The sequence below is a fragment of the Rosa chinensis genome, chromosome 7 (assembly GCF_002994745.2).
Source record: "Rosa chinensis cultivar Old Blush chromosome 7, RchiOBHm-V2, whole genome shotgun sequence".
Lineage (NCBI taxonomy): Eukaryota > Viridiplantae > Streptophyta > Magnoliopsida > Rosales > Rosaceae > Rosa > Rosa chinensis.
In genome coordinates, this window is record NC_037094.1 from 53,570,484 (window position 1) to 53,587,860 (window position 17,377).

A 17,377-nucleotide genomic window follows, 5' to 3' on the forward strand; every position below is an offset into this window, starting at 1 on the left:
TTGCGGTGCAGCGGCACGCTGCAATTAAAAATAAAAAGATCAGTTTGGTAATGTCTTGTCTTTTGCTAGTGAGTGACTTTGTCAGTTACTTTGCCAGTGACTTGGCCAATTACTTTATAGGGTACATAAGGACATGAATTTTTTTTACAGTTACTTGCTTTATGTATTTGCTCATGACATTACCTTTTACAATTATTTTGCCAAATCATGCAGTGTCTTGGCTAGTTACTTTGGCAGTTACGTTGTCAGTGACTTTCCCAGTTACTTGAGACGGACAGTGACTTGGTCAGTGACATTCAGGTCGCCATTTTCAGTGACATTCAGTTTCTCTGTAACTTAGCCATTTACTTACTTTAAAAGGTATCATATCAGACAAAATTTTATATACTGAAGCAATATCTGCAAGAAAATATTAAAAAAAGGAAATTTTTTAATATTTGGAAATGACTATATAACCTATATAGTCATTTCCTATATAACCTATATAACCTATCCTATTCCCTAAACAAATTTCTACACTTCATTATGTTGTGAGTTCCAGCAGTGCCTACTCTCTGCAAATGACTTTACCACATGAACTCTAAATTTCATAATATCATCCTTTGTGAGCTTCTTTGGAACTGTCCCTTTGTTCGAAATTTTCTCCATTGTGTACATTACAAAAAGTCCGCAATCCAATCTGTTCATCATATAAAAATTGAAGTAAATGATTTTGAACTTTATAATGATTATATTGACATTTTTAAAGAGCTGTGTACTTACGAATCTTCTCCTTGCTGAGGGTTGTCTTTGAGTTCTGTCACTGTCATTTTTCGTTTGTAGTTATCCTTGATCCACTTTATGCTTTCTCTCTCTGTTTAAGTCAATAGAACTTCTATCATTTTCAGTTGTTCTTCTGAACTGTTCTTTTCATCAAATTTCATCCTGCAACCTTGTTCTACCATGTCATCTGCTTGTTCTTTTACTGCAGTCATCCAAAGCTCTACCATTTCAACCTGCATTTCCAACATCGGGACATAATCAATAATATGCTTTCTGCTTAAATTAAATATATGAAATTAGTATGACGAAAGTGTTTCATACCATTTTTTGAACATTTTGAAAGCATTTTCCAGTTGATTTTTTTGGTCTTTTTGAATCAGAGTGGAACCATTTCTTTAATTCCTTGTCAAAAATGAGCAGTGTATGATGAAATCCTGATTCATGTGAGATTGGGAAGAATATATAGTTGGATCTTGCCAGATTTTCGAACAGTGGTTCGCAGAGGTACAGATGTACGTAATACACCGTCAAATTTTCTGCAGAATGCTGTTTGTAAGAAAAAAAGAAGACTAGTTATTATCAATTAAGAATTATTTGCTTTGATTTTAGATTGATAATCGTTCCACTACTTACCCAGCATAACGGATTCATAAAAGTTGGGACATCCAAGCCTTGTGATTCTTTCTCCAACAACTGATCAGTCAAGAGAATTCCATAACATTCGATGCAATTGCTTGCTATCGGTTCATCCATGATTATGTCTTTTAAATCCTGTCTTGAAACCTGTGCTCCATACCGTCTTCCATCCCAGAAGTATACTCTGCAAAGAATGAAGTGTAAGTAACATAGTTTGTGATGTTGGTTATTTAACAGTCACATTGCCAATGACTTCACTTGCCCAACTCATTGGCCAGTGACTTCTTCATTTACATAGACAGTGACTTGGCCAGTGACTTTACTTGGCCAGTTATTTTGTCAGTTACATGGACAGTGACTTGGCCAGTGTCTTCACATGGCCAGTGACTTCCGGATTTACATGGACAGTGACTTGGCCATATACATGGACAGTGACTTGGCCAGTTACTTTGTCAGTTACATTGACAGTGACTTGGCCAGTGACTTCACATGGCCAGTGACTTCGCCATATACATGCACAGTGACTTGGCCATGGCCAGTGACTTCCGCATTTACATGGACAGTGACTTGGCCAGCGTCTTCAGATGGACAGTGACTTCGCCATATACATGGACAGTGACTTGGCCATGGACAGTGACTTGGACAGTTACTTTGTTAGTTACATAGACAGTGACTTGGCCAGTGAGTTCACATGGACAGTGACTTGGCCAGTTACTTTGTCAGTTACATGGACAGTGACTTGGCAAGTGACAATAAGTTTAAAATAGAAATTTAACTTAATTAAATTATTACCCTGATGGTGCATTTTGCCAGTATTTCTGGACTCTCCTCTTGGTGTCCTGGTCCATAAAATTGTATACTTTGCTCTCCTCCCAGTTTACGACCTCAGCAGGTATCTGTTTCTCTTCTGGCTCTTTATTGATTTGTGCATTTTCTGCAGCGTCCATCTCTCTTATTGCTTCTAGAACATCCTCTGGTAAATCGTCCAATTTCTGTTGTGCTACCATCTGTTCTAGGTTTTTACGTTCAGCATCTGGCAGTGAGGCCTTCATCTCCTTTTCTTTTTCTCTCTTTTCAGCATCTTTCAATCTCTCTTCAATCTCCTTTGCTTTCTTCTGTCTTTTTGCTTTCACATCTCCCCACCAGTAAATGTTGTCCTTTTTCTGTGTTCTTCTCCTATTCTTTAATCTCACAACATAATAGTAGAGACCCATTGATGATACCGTTTCACCGGAATGTTGCTCTGTAAGGTACATTGTTAACTCTCCCTTTTGGCTCTGCTCTGGTGTCTTCTTCTCTTTCTCTATGCTCAACGTACGAAGTTGAAATGCTTCTTCAACTATAAGACTTTTCACTATCTGACACTTGTCAGCTTGTTGTTCCATTTCTGCCACTGTGAGCATGTGGACTGTGGGGCTCTGGAACTGTGACTCCTTATGTGATGGAGGTGTCGATTTAGTTTCTTCTGCCACTGTGCAGTGAGGTGGAGATTGAGATGCTGCTGCTTCTGCAGATTCTTCGACTGTGCAGATCCCATGGGACTGACCTTCCTCAACAGTCGATTGATCTTTCTCTTTTGTTTTTTCAGCAGCCTTAGATGCAGCTTCATTTAATTCATTTTTTCCTTCTGTTGGGTTAGTAGGTGGGGAGCTGTGCTGCTGAGCTGCTGTTGAGGTGTGAGTCTTTGGGCTCAACATTTGCTCCCATTCCTTCAATTTTATCTCTAACTCCTTCACCGACGATGCAAGGCAGAAATTCTCGGTCACAAGTGTAGCATTTCTTTCCTCCAGATTCACCATGTCCTCTGTGATTTTGCTTAGTTCCTGTTCCTTTTCGTTCAGCTTTTTCTTCAAATTATCTTTCTCTGCAGTCATATATCTTATCTCCTCCTCCTTTTTCTGAAGCTCTTTCTCCCATTTGTTTTTTTCTGAAGCTGTTTCCTGTTCAGCCACCTCAACTTCTAGGTTATCTTCTTCGTTTTCACAATTCTGATCATCAGCTCCTTTTTCCTCTCCTTCCGGAACTGTCTTTGCTTCATCTGATCTATTCTCCTCTTCCTCTGATTCTGATTCCTCTCTATCCTCCTTCAGGCTTTCAAAGATTTTCTGAAAGAAACATATTCAATATGTCAATGACATGCTATGTGGCATGTTACTTTGTCAGTTACATAGACAGTGACTTGGCCAGTGTCTTCACATGGACAGTGACTTGGCCAATTACATGGACAGTTACTTGGCCAGTTACTTTGTCATTTACACGAGCAATGACATGTTTACAACAGTTATGAAGCCCAGTGACAGTAGTGTGACTTGGCCATTGACATGCAGTGTGACAGTGACTTAATCAGTGACTTTTAGCCAAGATAGTTACTTGGCCAGTCACTTGTCCAGTGACAACTACTTTGACAAAGAAGAAAATACCTCTATTTTTTTCAAGCTGTTAAAACTTGGCCAATTCTTTATCAGTTTCTGGATGTCCCATTTTCTCATTCCATGATCTTCGTTCTCCCTTCCAGATATTGGCTTGATTTTTCCAGTCTTTTGGCAGAACCAATACTACTTGCACAAAAAAAAAAATTAGTCATAGTGACTTGCAGTTTGACTTGATCAGTGACTTGCCCAGTTACATTTCAGTCTGACAGTAACTTACCAGTATTATCAGAACACAGCCCCCTGTATTACTACTATATGGGCTGCTTGACTCCTTTTTCTTTTTCAAAGTCTTTATAGACTTTTTTAAGAAGCTTCCAACTTCCCTTGCCCAGTCATAAGATCTGATCTTATCCAAATTTTCGCAGGCTTTTACGTAGTCCCATGAAATTGTTCCTCCTGCATTTGGGAACAGAAACTTGATGAACAAGTCCAGCAAGATTAATCTTGCCACATTTTTGTCCTTCTTCTCAATCCCTTCTTCTGTTGTTGCATTCTCTTTGAGCGCATCTTGCAGAGCTTTCTCCACGGCTCTCTTGTTAATTCTCGCTGTGTTTGAAAAAAACTGCTGGATAAAGTCGGACTGATATGCCCCCTCAGAAGTCTTTGGGACCAACTCACCTTTTTCTGGCATTCCTAGGATCTTTGAAATATCTCTTGTCGAGATCCTGAATTTCTTCTTTCCAAAAAAGAAGAGGTCATTTTCATGGTCGTAGGCCTGTAGGAGGAGTGTAATGAAATCATCAGATTTCTTGGCTGACTTCTCCTCTATGTAGCCACCATGGAATGCATCGACAATATTTCCAAATGGTGACTGCCTGAGCAAATCTAATGTTCTTGCACTGAGATTTTGCTTGTTATCTTTAATTGTGTTCAAGAAACTTATTAAAGTGCACCTGTACTGCACATGTCCTGGTCTCACATTTTTTTTCCTCTTTGGTGCTGCTTCAGGTTTTTCTTCTACTTCTTCTTGCACTTCAGAATCTTTTACCTTCTTTACTTTCTGTTTTTTGCTAATAACTTTTGAAGAACCCTTCTTTGGTGATTGTTCTACTTCTTCTTCTTCTGTTTCTTCTTGTCTTTTTTTTTTTTATTTCAATCTCTTCGGTGATGGTTCTTCTTTTTCTTCTTCTTCTTCTTCATCTTCTATTTCTTCCTGTCTCCTTTTTTTTTATTTCTTCAAGCTCTTCTTCGAATTCTTCTTTATGTGTATCGTTTGATTGTCTTCTTCATCTTCTAATTCCACCTATTGGTAGTCTTCGTTATCATCACTTGGTTCCCTTTCTTTTCTTTTTGTTCTTGCCATTTCTGATGTTTAAATTCTGTTGAAAAAATAAGAAGGTTAGCATTGAGTTTGCAGTTACATAATCAGTTACTTGGCGAGATACATATATTGTAAGTTACATGATCAGTTACATGGTTAGTTACATGGTCAGTTACAGACTTACAGCTCATGTCAATTTCAACGTCAATTACATAAACAGTTACTTGGCCAGTTACATATGTTGTAAGTTACTTAATCAGTTACTTGGCCAGTTACATAATCAGTTACTTGGCCAGTTACATGCATGTAAGTTACATGGCCAGTTACATGATCAGTTACATGCATGTAAGTTACATGGACAGTTACATGGCCAGTTACATAGGCAGTTACATGGGCATTTTACATGATCAGTTACATGATCACTGACTAGTTTCATTATCTGAGCCTATAAAATAGGTATTTGCAGTAGCAGAATTTCCATTCAAGTAAAGCCTAAAGCCTAAACAGCATCACACACAGTCATTATCTCCACATAAATGGAAATGACTATGTATCAAATCACACTAATATGGAAACAGAGCCACTCCAAAATGAAATGATACCCACTCAGTAGCCTATGTCACTGGCTATGTCACAGCATCAAACTAAATTTTTAAGATAGTCACTGATCATCTCCACACAAAAAAACTTTAAATCTTCACTCAAACCAAACCAAAACTTGCAATCGAATTGTTTTGTTTCAGAATCAAATGCAGAAATAATTATAAATCATATTCGACTTATAATTTCAAAACTAAACACTATCTCAATGACTCGAAATTAAGTAAGAGAAGTTTATGAGAATCAAGTCTGAAAGATTACCCGTTCGAGGTAGACGATTCGAGTTCTGCAATTCTTCAAATCCCTAAAATTTGGGGCTTTTTCTGTGAAGTACTTTTGCACAGTCGGCGCTGCTTCACCGTTGAGCAAAACAGTCGTCGGAGAATGTATGTGTCTCAGAATGTGGGAGCCGGAGATGAAGAGGATTAAGAATTCTCTATTTCGGAGTAGGGTTGAGTGATTTTTTGACGTTTGAAATCCCGAAACGATATGGAGAAGATGAACAAGTTTTACTTTACCGGCCAGAAACTGCCAAAGAAAACTGACGGTGGCAGTTTTGTAATTAATTTGAAATGAAGTGGTAGATCGTGAACAGGTGACCTAAATTATCATCGGAACATTCGTGGTGTTTAAATTATAATATGACACTTCAAAATGACATTTTTTATCATTATCCCATATTTTTTTCAATCGCTAATTTTTATTCCACATCTCTACAGCTCAGGATAATACGCCACTAATGAAGGTAGTTGATCAGATTTACAATAGGTGGACACTCATGGAAGTTATGGAACTCATTACCTTAGTTTATGAGTCAGACCAAAATACCCTTGGAAAAAGAGTACACGTGATCGCATGTGATTTGATTTAACAGCGTTAGAGATGGCAGGTATGAATTGTAGTCAAAGATAAGAAATTCAGGTATCAAAGTGACAGTTTATGAAGTTGATGTATCAGTGTCGAATGGCCTAAAAATCTGGGTTTGTGACATTTTTTTTTTTTTTAGTTAGGATGTTGATATAGCATATATAAAAGACCAACTGGAACGTACAGTTAACTATCTGATTGACATTAAAGGTTTCTATTTACTGGCCTAAGGAAGAGTGTGATTCGTTGACTTGCCAAAAGCACTGGTATGCTTTTATCGAGGGCTGACCAAGAGAAAGGCCATATAGTTTACTTTCCTAGAAAGTTCTATTACAAATAAAAAATTGAAACCAAAACAATCCCACAACTCAAGACCCCGACATTCAAACTAGAATTAAGAACGCCCTTTGTCATGAACAACAAATATACAAAATGACCAAATTCCATCTCAAAGGCCAATAAGTAACTGAGCTGCAGAGTATAAAGTTATAAACAATACAGGGAACAGTACATAATGTAATTGAATATTTAAATGATAACATTGCACAAAAGAAATGCATGAGGATGCTATATGTTGACTGGAAATAGAAGACCACATGCATACCATAAAGTCACAAAGGTTTGTGATAAATTAAAAACAAGATCTGCTTGAATGCATGAATAAACAGAGTCAATAAGGAATCACCTTTGACAGCAACCTCACGGAAGTTGGTCTTTGTGTTTGAATAAAGCCTTTTCCATTCATCCAGAATCATCTTGCTAGGAGGCAAAAGATCAAGAGGATTCTTTGCCTTGGGCCTGGGTGCCTCCTCTTCCTGAGCAGCCTCTTCTACTTTAGGCTTTGCTGGTTCTTTCTTCACTTCCTTCTTGGCCTCTTTCTTTGCAGGTTCCTTGGGCTGTGAAGGCTTCTTTGACTGAACAGCTGGAACAGATTCAGCTTGTTTCACCTCACCCAGTATCTTGCGAAAATTAGGCTGATTAACCAATGTCCAAAAGTATCTCTCAACATGAGGAAATTCTGAGGTAAAACTTTTTGTCAACAACCGGTTAAAACCCAGTGTTAAATTACATACCATAATGATATCAGCCAATGTCACAGAGTGCCCAACTAAGTACGTGTTGGAAGCAAGATGAGTGTTCAAAGCAGTCAGTGCTCTCTTCAAGGAAGAAATTGCAGCTTCCTCAGCCTATGTGCCAAAAACAAAAGATGGGTGTGAATTACTTGACAAGTCTATGTACATACAAATTACAATAAATAAAGAACAGAACTGGAGAAACAAAATGTAGCAATTTCCTACCGGAGGAAGGTAGACTGCAAAACCGACACGCGGTATGAACCAACGCAAAATATTGGCATCAATCTCTAACGTTGCAAAATCAATCCATTGCTCCACAAGGGCCTGTCACCCAAAAATACAACAGGGTAAAGACATTACTTTTTGCATTGACAGAAGTGCGGATGGCCAAAATTGCAAATCATATCAGGATCCAAATGAAGATGCCTGATCATAAATATCTCTAGCATTATGTTTTAAGTGCAATCACAAAAGATGACCTATTTCTACATCCAAAGTCTCGTCACAGTAGATTTTTAACATCAAAATGATCTCACAAACTTGGAATCCAGAAATTCAGACAACAGACACTTAAGGAGACATACAGAGCCCTCATACTACTTACATATTCAATCAAGGAAGAACCATAAAGGGGATTATCGGCCTTCAAACGAGTAACTGCAGCAAGTGAAAGCATACAATCAAAGTTCCAATCTGACAATAATGTCTATATACAACTTCAAAAATCCTAACAGCGAGCCCTCACCATATCGCGCAATGGCATTACTCTCAAAAACAGGACCGTCTGGCGTTTCCAACACAGGACCTAAAACACACCAAAACACCATTTTCAGCACCAAAACCACAACACATCATATATAATACACAGCTGCCAACACCTGCAAAAGACATAACTCCCACCTTCCCAATGGGGTTCATTTTGAGAAACTGGGGAGTCTTGTTCGACACCATCTTGAAATCCTTCACCAGCTCAACATCGACACCGCTGAACTCGGCAGCAATAAGTGCCTTGTAACCATTCTGATTGGTGTTCCCAGCGTGCAGCACCTAAAAAGTAGATAAAACAATTCATAACTCTCATCTTCTAAACAATAACACATACACAATGCACAGATACAAACATTCACCAACATAACCCAATCAGTTTTGTATTAGTTTTCAATTCTACAAAAAGCCCAAAACTTCGGAGTCTGTTTGGTAATTCCAGCACTAAACAGATTGAGGATTTGGGAGGAAATCGCCTGTCCCCAAGTTTTCTGTCCCTTTGCCTCAAATATTGACACGTGTCGCATTAACTAATCAGCGTCAACTTTGTTAACTTTTCTTTTTTATTAGAGAAATAATCACTCTGCATATTCCTGCATTCTCATCTTCATCAACACCTTCAGAATATAAGAAACGACCAAATTTATCAATATGAAGTATGAGTGCAAAGAATTTCAACTCCAAGAGTTGATTTAATAGAATATACATATTAGATTCTCAAGATCCTAATAGAATAATACCAATCTCCAGAACTCACCCCCAGCAATTCTCAATTAAGAAACCCAAGAACCAAAGGATTGAAAATTCTACTTAGATCTGAAAGAAGAAAAACAACAATGAAGAAGAGAAGGCAAAAACCCAGGCAGTCTTCGTGGAGGTTTTGCCGTCTCTCTCGTCGAACCGAGTCGGGTCGGGGCCAGATGGATCGAGGCCAAATCCCTTGCTTCTCAATCAGATCGCACATGGCGCTGCAATCGGTGAATTTGGAGTGATGGAGTGAATTTGGAGTGATATTTCAGAAAAGAAAAGCAAAAAAATGAGAGGGAGTTAACGGAGTTAGAGACGTCAAGTTAATAAGACAGGTGTCATTATTTTACACAAGAGACAGGTTTGAGACTGGGTTTCTGAGACAGGTGATTTCATCCCTGAAGATTTAGAGCATAAAGTAGCGAATCGCAGAGAACACCTCAATAACTATTGCCTTCTTGCCAAAATTTTTGGTAAAAGGGTTTCCCCTAGGAAGATTGCTAGGAAGTGCAACCGAATGTGGGCTGCCCTCCAAGGAATAGTCAAGCTTATCCAGATGACTAATTGGTGGTACTGTCTGGAATTCACCTACCAGCAGGACATTGACTTTGTCCTGGAAAATAGGCCACGATTTGTTAAGGGCAGGATCTTTCACATTAGGCGTTGGTCCCCTTCTTTCAACCCGAGAACTGCTGAGATCGAAACTCTTATCCTCTGGATTAGGCTCCCCAATCTCCCTTTACATTACTGGAGCCAAAAAGCTATTCAACCGATTGTGCAAGTTGTTGGCCGTTTTGTCAAACTAGATGGACGCATGAAGAACAGCGAAAACTATGTCTTTGCTAGAGTGTGCATGGAAATCGACTTGCACACTCCACTGAAGAGCATTCTGGTGATCCGTGAAGAAGAAGAGGGTGATCTGCCCTTTGATTTAGTAAGTGATCCGGCCAAAATCTATGTTTCTTAAGAAACAATCTTTAAAGTGTGTTTCGAGTGTGGAAGCTACTAGCACAAGATCAAGAACTGCCCATTCCGAAGGAAGGATAAACACTTCATTATGGTCGACAAGGAGGAGGGGGATGATGATATTGTCCCTGCTGATATGGATGTTGAACCAAAGGTCAAGCAGCTGGCAACATCGAAAGTTATGCTCTAGTTCCCTCAGCCTATTAAGGAGGAGGAACTTGAGGAGACTGATCACAACAACCCCAATGTCAACCCACCATCACCTGGATGGAAATTGGTTCGTGGCAAGAACCAGAACTACTCTTTAACTAAGGGAGCTGATACAAGTGCTAATCTTCAAAAGAAAGGGAAGGCCGTCATGGAGTCAGAAAGGTTCAGCAAGGCAAAACACTGGCAAGGAAGCTCTCCTCCAGCTGGGAATTAGCTTTAAGGATGCAACTCAAGGACGCGGAACCGTCATCATCGGTGATGATGATAACCTCAACAGGACCCTAGTCCCCACAAGTTCTCATCCTCTAGTGAGGAGGAAGTGGTGAGCTTATCTAGTTCTGAAACTTCTCTTTATCTTTTTCTTCGTCTCCTGAAATAACAAAACTCTATAATTATGATCCGGATGATATATATTCTCCATCCCATGCTTTGGACTATTATTATGCTAATTTTGGATCCTCAAACGTGCCGTTTGAGAATGTTAGTGATGCTAGAGCCTCTGGTTTTGCTGGGGAGGATCAGAACATGAATGAATATGAGGTTAGGATGATTAATGGGAGAAGGGCTCTGGTTTTTGCTACAGAGGACTCGGGCAGAGAATCTGGGTCAAAGAAACGAACTAGGGACATGGCTGATGATCAGAGTATGGCGGCGGCTGCTGGTAATGGGGAGGACAGCGCCTCTTCTCACAAGGCCATAAACCATGAAGATCCTTTGCTGGAATAGTAGAGGCAGTGCTTGGCCTGGTTTTGTAGCACAGTCCCTTTATTATGCTTCGTTTTTGGATGTTGATGTGCTCTGTATCCTGGATACAAGAGCTAATGCTACTATTCTAAATAAAACTAAATGCTTGCCGTTTGATTCCTCTTTTGTTGTTAACTCTAATGGTCAATCTGGTGGTATGCTTTTGCTTTGGAAATCTAGAATGATCAATATTTCTATTATCTATCCACATGAACGGTTTATACATTGACTTATTACGGATGTCACTTCACAAAATACTTTCTTTGCCACTTTTGTCTATGCTTACCCACAAAAGGCTAAGCAAGGTTCTTTATGGAATAAGTTGACTAAGTTACAACTAAACAATGATGAGAAATGGCTTCTAATAGGAGATTTCAATATAATTATTTCTTTGGATGAGAAACTGGGTGGAAATCAGATTGTTACACCTTATATGTTGAATTTTATTCGATTTCTTACGAACATGAACTTATGCTCTATAAATGCTATTGGTGTTCCTTTTACCTGGACAAATAAACAAAGGGAAGATGTTGTAATCTATGAACGCTTAGACCGGGCATGTGCCAATGCAGCTTTTCTAAATGATTATCCAGATTTAGTTCTGGAAAACCTACCTCTTGTGGGATCTGATCATGGTCCTATTTGTTTAACCATAAAACATAAAGAGAAGCGCTTACGTAAGCCTTTTAAATTTGAAGCAATGTGGCTATCTCATGAGGGTTTTAAACCTCTGGTAGCTAAAATTTGGGAGCAAAATTTTAACGATATACACTACAACAAAAACAAGCATAGGGCACCATCGATTAAGGGTGTCAATTACGCATATTAGCCACCGAAAACATAAATAGCCACTATGCAGCCACCGAACTAATGTCAGTCCCCTTTGTTGGGGTTTCCTATAGCTCATAGAGCACCATTCTTGCATCGGTGCTCTGTTTTCTACTTAAACGTCATGGCCCACTTAAAGGCTGCAACTGACACAACTGATGTCAACTCATTGAATGTATAATATTATAATCACCATTACAAACTGATACATCAGTGTGAAAACCAAACAGTGTTTTAAAAAAAAGAGGCGCCAGTAAAAATAAAGCATTTATTTTACATCTTTTCTTTTTTCCACTGGCTCGCCCCATCTTTTGGATTGTATAATTACAGCTATTATAGTACAAATGGAAAACCTCCTAGAACACTTGTGAGAGACCATGCTAGTATTCCATAGTTGTCGTAACTGCACAATGGAAGATGACTTATTTAACATGTCCACCATCATCTTCTCTTTAAGATGCCTCTTCATACTTGAATCTGTAGAGCAATAGAAAGCAAAGCTACTTAAATTAGTTCCCAGAGAATATATGTTTTTTTAAGGAATCAAAACAGAAATAAATAAATAAATAATAATAGCTTAGCTTAGCTCTCATATAGCTTCTGATGTCCACCCTGAAATCACTATTTCATTCTCCAATTCTATCTCTCCAACTTCCCCTCATGTAGAAGCTTTCTTAACCTTGCAGTTACTTGTTTAGAAATTCCTAAAACTCATGTACAATAAGTTAAACTCACACACATAATCGCTGAAGTCTGAAAACATAAAACAAAAAACTGACAGTTTCATATGAAGTTTCTGGAAATAGTGATATATAAATGAATCTAATCGTCACACTAAAGCCAACAATGTTCACTTATTTCGTACACCATGGTTTTACTTGATCCCATCTGCAAATGTCAATAGCATTGGAAACATATCCTTCTCGATGATTTGACCAACAAAAGCAATTAAACGGAGTGGTTTAATTAATGAGGCAGAGACATATTACCCTAGAAAAGATATAGATTACTAACTTCAATAACAAACTACCAAAGACAATATATACTCAATAGAAACCAGAATAACTTCAATGGAAAAAAATGAGCTGACAGAACCAAAAGCCATATGATGAAGAGCCTTGTTGAACATTATCAGGCAAAAGTAACCAGATAAGAAAAAGGTAATAGTTTTCTAGTGTGTCTTGGGACATTCTCCAAGGATGGGAACTACATAAGTAATTTAAACAGATCAGGTCATCTTCCTACCACTCAAAATATTTATGTAACTACCAAATATGGACAACCAACCTTATAGGAAGTAAAAGGAATTACCAGTAGTAAAATGGGAATATAAGCAGGACAAGACGCTTTGAAATACACTAAACCTCCTTTGAAGAAGAATCAGAAGTTAACATAAGCCAATTATTACATAACAAGTAGGACACATAATCAACTTGGAGAACTTGCATTCAATAGTTCAATATACCACGTGATCTTGAACTACTGGGCACAGAAGAGAATGTAGTTTAACAGAAGCCAGAGGCTGCTAGAATATTTGAGTTCCTGTGTTCAAATTTTGGTCTATTTTATAAAGACCTTGATCAAATCCCTGAGCTCTAGGTAAATAGGATCAGCCATTCTCCACCCCGTGGCAGCAAACATGTTACTACTGACCCCATTAGTCATTCATAGTTACGATTAATGAATACACAAGGTAGAATTCCAAATCTAATAAAAGAGTGAGTTACTAAAGAAAGTATCGTATTTTCAATGTTTGTGAACATATATGGCCATATTATTATACCTGCATAGCTTCTGCTGAAGCCAGCAATGCTTCACATTAGTTAAGCATGGCTTTCTCTTGCATTGCTACACCATCAAGTTCTGAAACCAAACCATTCAGCCCCTCCACCTGCTCACATAAGTGTAAACTTTAAAACTTTAGGTACATTCTTTTGAAAGATAATGTCCACCAACGACAAACTTTGGTTGCAGAAGACATGAAACCTCTAAATTGGTTGGTAGCTAGTGCTACCCAGTACATGTCAACAAAAGTATAGGAAACAAAAGGGGTTGAAAAATATCACTACGTGTTTGTTGTAGAATTAAAAGAACATAAATCTCAACCTTGAGAGCAATTAAAGAGCATAATGGAGGATCCCATTGCCTGCCCCTTTAGTGAATAGATCCAATTACCTGCCGGACTCACTTGATTTAGTGCCTAAATGCATAACTAAATCAAATCAAACCATAAAAAATGTCTTCTTTTTAATGTAGTTCAATCAGCACCTATGAATAACAAGGAAACCTAATTTCAAAGACCAATTGGTTCCGTATCCACTAAGCCACCTAAAAATCAAGGGTTTATCGATAAATTACAAGCTAAGTTTAATTAATTAGGTTTGATAGAAGGAAAATCGGAACTTACAATAATACAAAAGCATGAGGACATCTATCTTATAGGGCGATAGAGGATCAAATAGCTTACTTGCTAGAAATATGGTGGCGCGTGTTGCGCATCCGGCTAACTGTAGCGACTGTGAGCTATGAAAGCAGAGGGCTTTCGTATGTAGATCGAATCCAAAGCCCCGAAAATTCTCAGATTGTCATCCTTGAAAATGCTCGCATCATTTTCATCCTCGAAAAAACTATCTTCAGCAATCCTCCAACCATGATCGCAGCAACGGATGGTGGTTCGTAGAGCAGTTCACCCTGGTGAGAGAGATTACAGAGGCCAAACATGGACGATGTCCCTCAGAAGATTCAGTCTCCAATCTGGTTTTGAGTAGGAATGAGCAAACGGGGGTGGGGGGCGGGGTACCCGCGGGTTTTCCCCGCATTTGTCAAGCGGGGGTGGGGGCGGGGTTCCCCATCACATGTGCGGGGGCGGGGGTGGGGGCACTTATTTCCCCCGCGGGGGTGGGGGCACTTATTTCCCCCGCGGGGGTGCGGGGGTGGGGGCGGGGTTTCCCATTACCCATGCGGGGTCCCCGTTTATCTTTTTTTTTTAATTCAGAACTATTATTTTTCAACCAACATATGGAGCATTTTTATAATTTTCTTATTCTAAAAAAAAAAAAACAGAAAACTTATACGGGGTATTTATCTTTCCCATCCAGAATACACCTTCAAAGCGATTCGGGAGGATCCAACCGTTGGATTGTCGTATAATTTTGTGAGGATGATTCTAAAGGCGATCCGAGACGATCCAACCGTTGGATCTTTGTATAATTTTGTGAGGATGATCCTAAGAGCGATCCGTGAGAATCTGACCGTTGGATCATAGAATAATTGTGAAAAGACGATCCTCTAGGTGATCCTTGAGGATCCAACCGTTGGATGGTCGTATAATTTTGTGAGGATGATTCTAAGGGTGATCTGGGACTATCCAACCGTTGGATCTTTGTATAATTTTGAGAGGATGATCCTAAGTGTGATCCGTGAGGATCTGACCGTTGGATCATAGTATAATTGTGAAAAGGCGATCCTTGAGGATCCAACCGTTGGATCGTCGTATAATTTTGTGAGGATAATTCGAAGGGCGATCCGGGAAGATCCAACCGTTGGATCTTCATATAGTTTTGAGAGGATGATCCTAAGGGCGATCCGTGAGGATCTGACCGTTGGATCATCGTATAATTGTGAAAAGACGATCCTCTAGGCGATCCTTGAGGATCAGACCGTTGGATTGTCGTATAATTGTGATTTGTGATTTTGGCTGTTAGAATAAAAAATGATGAAAATAAAAAGAATAAAAAAATTAATTTTTGTCAAAAAGAAAAGGAAAAAAAAACTGAAAAGATAGAAAATAGAAAAAAAAAAAAAAAAAGACCAATGCGGGGGGCGGGGGTGGGGGTGGGGAACCCATTACCCGCGGGGGCGGGGCGGGGAATCCCCCATCTGATAATATCCCCAGACGGGGAACGGGGGAGCGGGGGAATTTGGCCGCGGGGGCGGGGGAATTCCCCGTTTGCTCATTCCTAGTTTTGAGAGAGCGAGCTAGGTTATATTTTGGTAAAGTGATCGACAGTGTCAAGACTCTTGCGTGTTATGGATGTTGGCCTATTGGGTGGGTTTCAAATACAATAAATAAACTATAAATTTGGTAGAAACTTTGGTTTTACTGCCATCACCCATTCTTTCCATCTGACCAGAAACAGGAGAGCCATGCTTTTGTTGAACAAGACATGTAATTTGGGGGCAAAACTCGTAAATATTTGTAACCAAACAATGCCGAGCCTTGCAATTATGAATTATTTAATTAAATGTCCCCATTGGGCCACCAAAAACTCACTGATCAAATTAGACAATGCAAAGCTATTCAACAATCGCACCAACTCCGAATGGTGGTCAAAATTGGTGTCCTATGAGCCATTTTGTAGTAGTGATAACCCGCTTTTTAATTTCCTCACAATCTCTCAACAGTTTATATACCAGGTTAAGTCCTGGAATAAAAACACTTTTGGAAATCTGTTCAAACGTATTGAAGAAATAAATCAAAATAGTAATGCAATTCAATTACAGCTTATGAATTCACCCTCTTCACCTTTTCTATAGGAACGGGATGCTCAAATCAGAAGAGAATTAGCGACTTGCTATCAGGATGAGGAAACTTTTTGGGCTAAAAAAGCTAGAGTCAACTAGCTAAAATTGGGAGATAGGAACACCAGGTTCTTTCAGACGCAAGCAAATATCAGGAAGAGATTCAATCACATAGCAAAAATTAAGGATGCTGATGGTAACTGGTTGACTGACTAGGCTGACATTGCAATGGTCTTAGTCAGTGACTTCAAGAAGAGATTCATGCTGTTGAACATCCCCAAAATCAAGCAATGCCCAATTTCATCTCCATTATTACACCTTGCATCTCCGAACAGGATAACATCTCTTTGATGGAACAGGTTATTGATCAGAAAATCTGGAATGCGGTTAACTCCATTGGGGCTTTAAAAGCTCCTGCACCGGATGGTTTGCATGCAATCTTTTATCAAACTTGCTGGAATGAAGTACGTGACCCTGTGATCAAGTTAGTAAGGACTTTCTTCAGTAATGGTATGTCTCTTAACTTAATTAACCACACTAATATAGCGTTGATTCCCAAAAAGGATAGTCCTAAAGTAGTGAATGACTATAGACCTATTAGTCTTTGTAATGTTTATTCTTTTTGTTCTAACCAACAAGATGGAAGAAATTGAATTTATCAAAAACGACCGTTGGATGTTATCATGATAAGAAAAAATGGTTATGCTCAAAAGTTCAGCTATTTTAGTCATCGGTTGGGTCTGATCTACTAGGACAACCCTGAACCCTAAATATCACATAAAATTAATATGCACATAACTGCTCACTTACAACTTCTTTTTTTGATTTGTCAGCTCTTACACTCTCGTGGGTGTGAGATATATCAACTAATGTAAAATTTTTCAAAATTTATCTCCTCGTGATTCAGCATCCTTAGGAAAGTATAAGCGTAAAACGGCTTTATTTGATATCGAAATGACGGC

The 17,377-nt window shown here is 38.9% G+C and overlaps 2 protein-coding genes, 1 long non-coding RNA gene and 1 other non-coding gene across 5 annotated transcripts; all 4 read right to left on the reverse strand.

Moving 5' to 3' along the window:
• Positions 1-408: 408 nt before the first annotated feature.
• LOC121050590 lies at positions 409-7,369 on the reverse strand. Of its 2 annotated transcripts, XM_040511266.1 has the most exons (9): positions 7,244-7,297; positions 5,953-6,219; positions 4,048-5,149; positions 3,819-3,953; positions 2,191-3,503; positions 1,396-1,582; positions 1,084-1,308; positions 763-995; positions 409-679 (listed from the first exon to the last, which is right to left on the reverse strand). In XM_040511266.1, the coding sequence occupies exons 3-8, from the start codon at positions 4,459-4,461 to the stop codon at positions 858-860; spliced, it is 2,412 nt and encodes an 803-aa protein (XP_040367200.1). In that variant the 5' UTR covers positions 4,462-5,149; positions 5,953-6,219; positions 7,244-7,297; the 3' UTR covers positions 409-679; positions 763-857. The 2 variants fall into 2 exon arrangements, with proteins under 2 accessions (XP_040367200.1, XP_040367199.1); XM_040511265.1 differs by lacking the exon at positions 5,953-6,219 and having other exon boundaries at positions 7,244-7,369.
• Positions 6,996-7,952, reverse strand: LOC121048965 (elongation factor 1-gamma 2-like). Its single transcript, XM_040511297.1, has 2 exons — positions 7,857-7,952; positions 6,996-7,745 (listed from the first exon to the last, which is right to left on the reverse strand). The coding sequence occupies exon 2, from the start codon at positions 7,632-7,634 to the stop codon at positions 7,170-7,172; it is 465 nt and encodes a 154-aa protein (XP_040367231.1). The 5' UTR covers positions 7,635-7,745; positions 7,857-7,952; the 3' UTR covers positions 6,996-7,169.
• A 287-nt stretch (positions 7,953-8,239) lies between these two features.
• LOC112178169 lies at positions 8,240-9,621 on the reverse strand. Its single transcript, XR_005803557.1, has 3 exons — positions 8,535-9,621; positions 8,380-8,439; positions 8,240-8,291 (listed from the first exon to the last, which is right to left on the reverse strand). It is a non-coding gene; the product is annotated as an uncharacterized LOC112178169 (transcript).
• A 2,576-nt stretch (positions 9,622-12,197) lies between these two features.
• LOC112179442 lies at positions 12,198-14,652 on the reverse strand. Its single transcript, XR_002927766.2, has 3 exons — positions 14,362-14,652; positions 13,678-13,785; positions 12,198-12,598 (listed from the first exon to the last, which is right to left on the reverse strand). It is a non-coding gene; the product is annotated as an uncharacterized LOC112179442 (long non-coding RNA).
• Positions 14,653-17,377: the final 2,725 nt, after the last annotated feature.

Coding starts and splice junctions, on each gene's coding strand:
- LOC121048965 (XM_040511297.1), bottom strand. CDS start 7,634: ATGGTATGTAATTTAACACTGGGTTTTAACCGGTTGTTGACAAAAAGT.
- LOC121050590 (XM_040511265.1), bottom strand. CDS start 4,461: ATGCCAGAAAAAGGTGAGTTGGTCCCAAAGACTTCTGAGGGGGCATAT. Junction 1,583..2,190: donor TGGCAAAATGCACCATCAGG/GTAATAATTTAA, acceptor CATTCTTTGCAG/AGTATACTTCTGGGATGGAA. Junction 996..1,083: donor TTCAAAATGTTCAAAAAATG/GTATGAAACACT, acceptor TTGGAAATGCAG/GTTGAAATGGTAGAGCTTTG.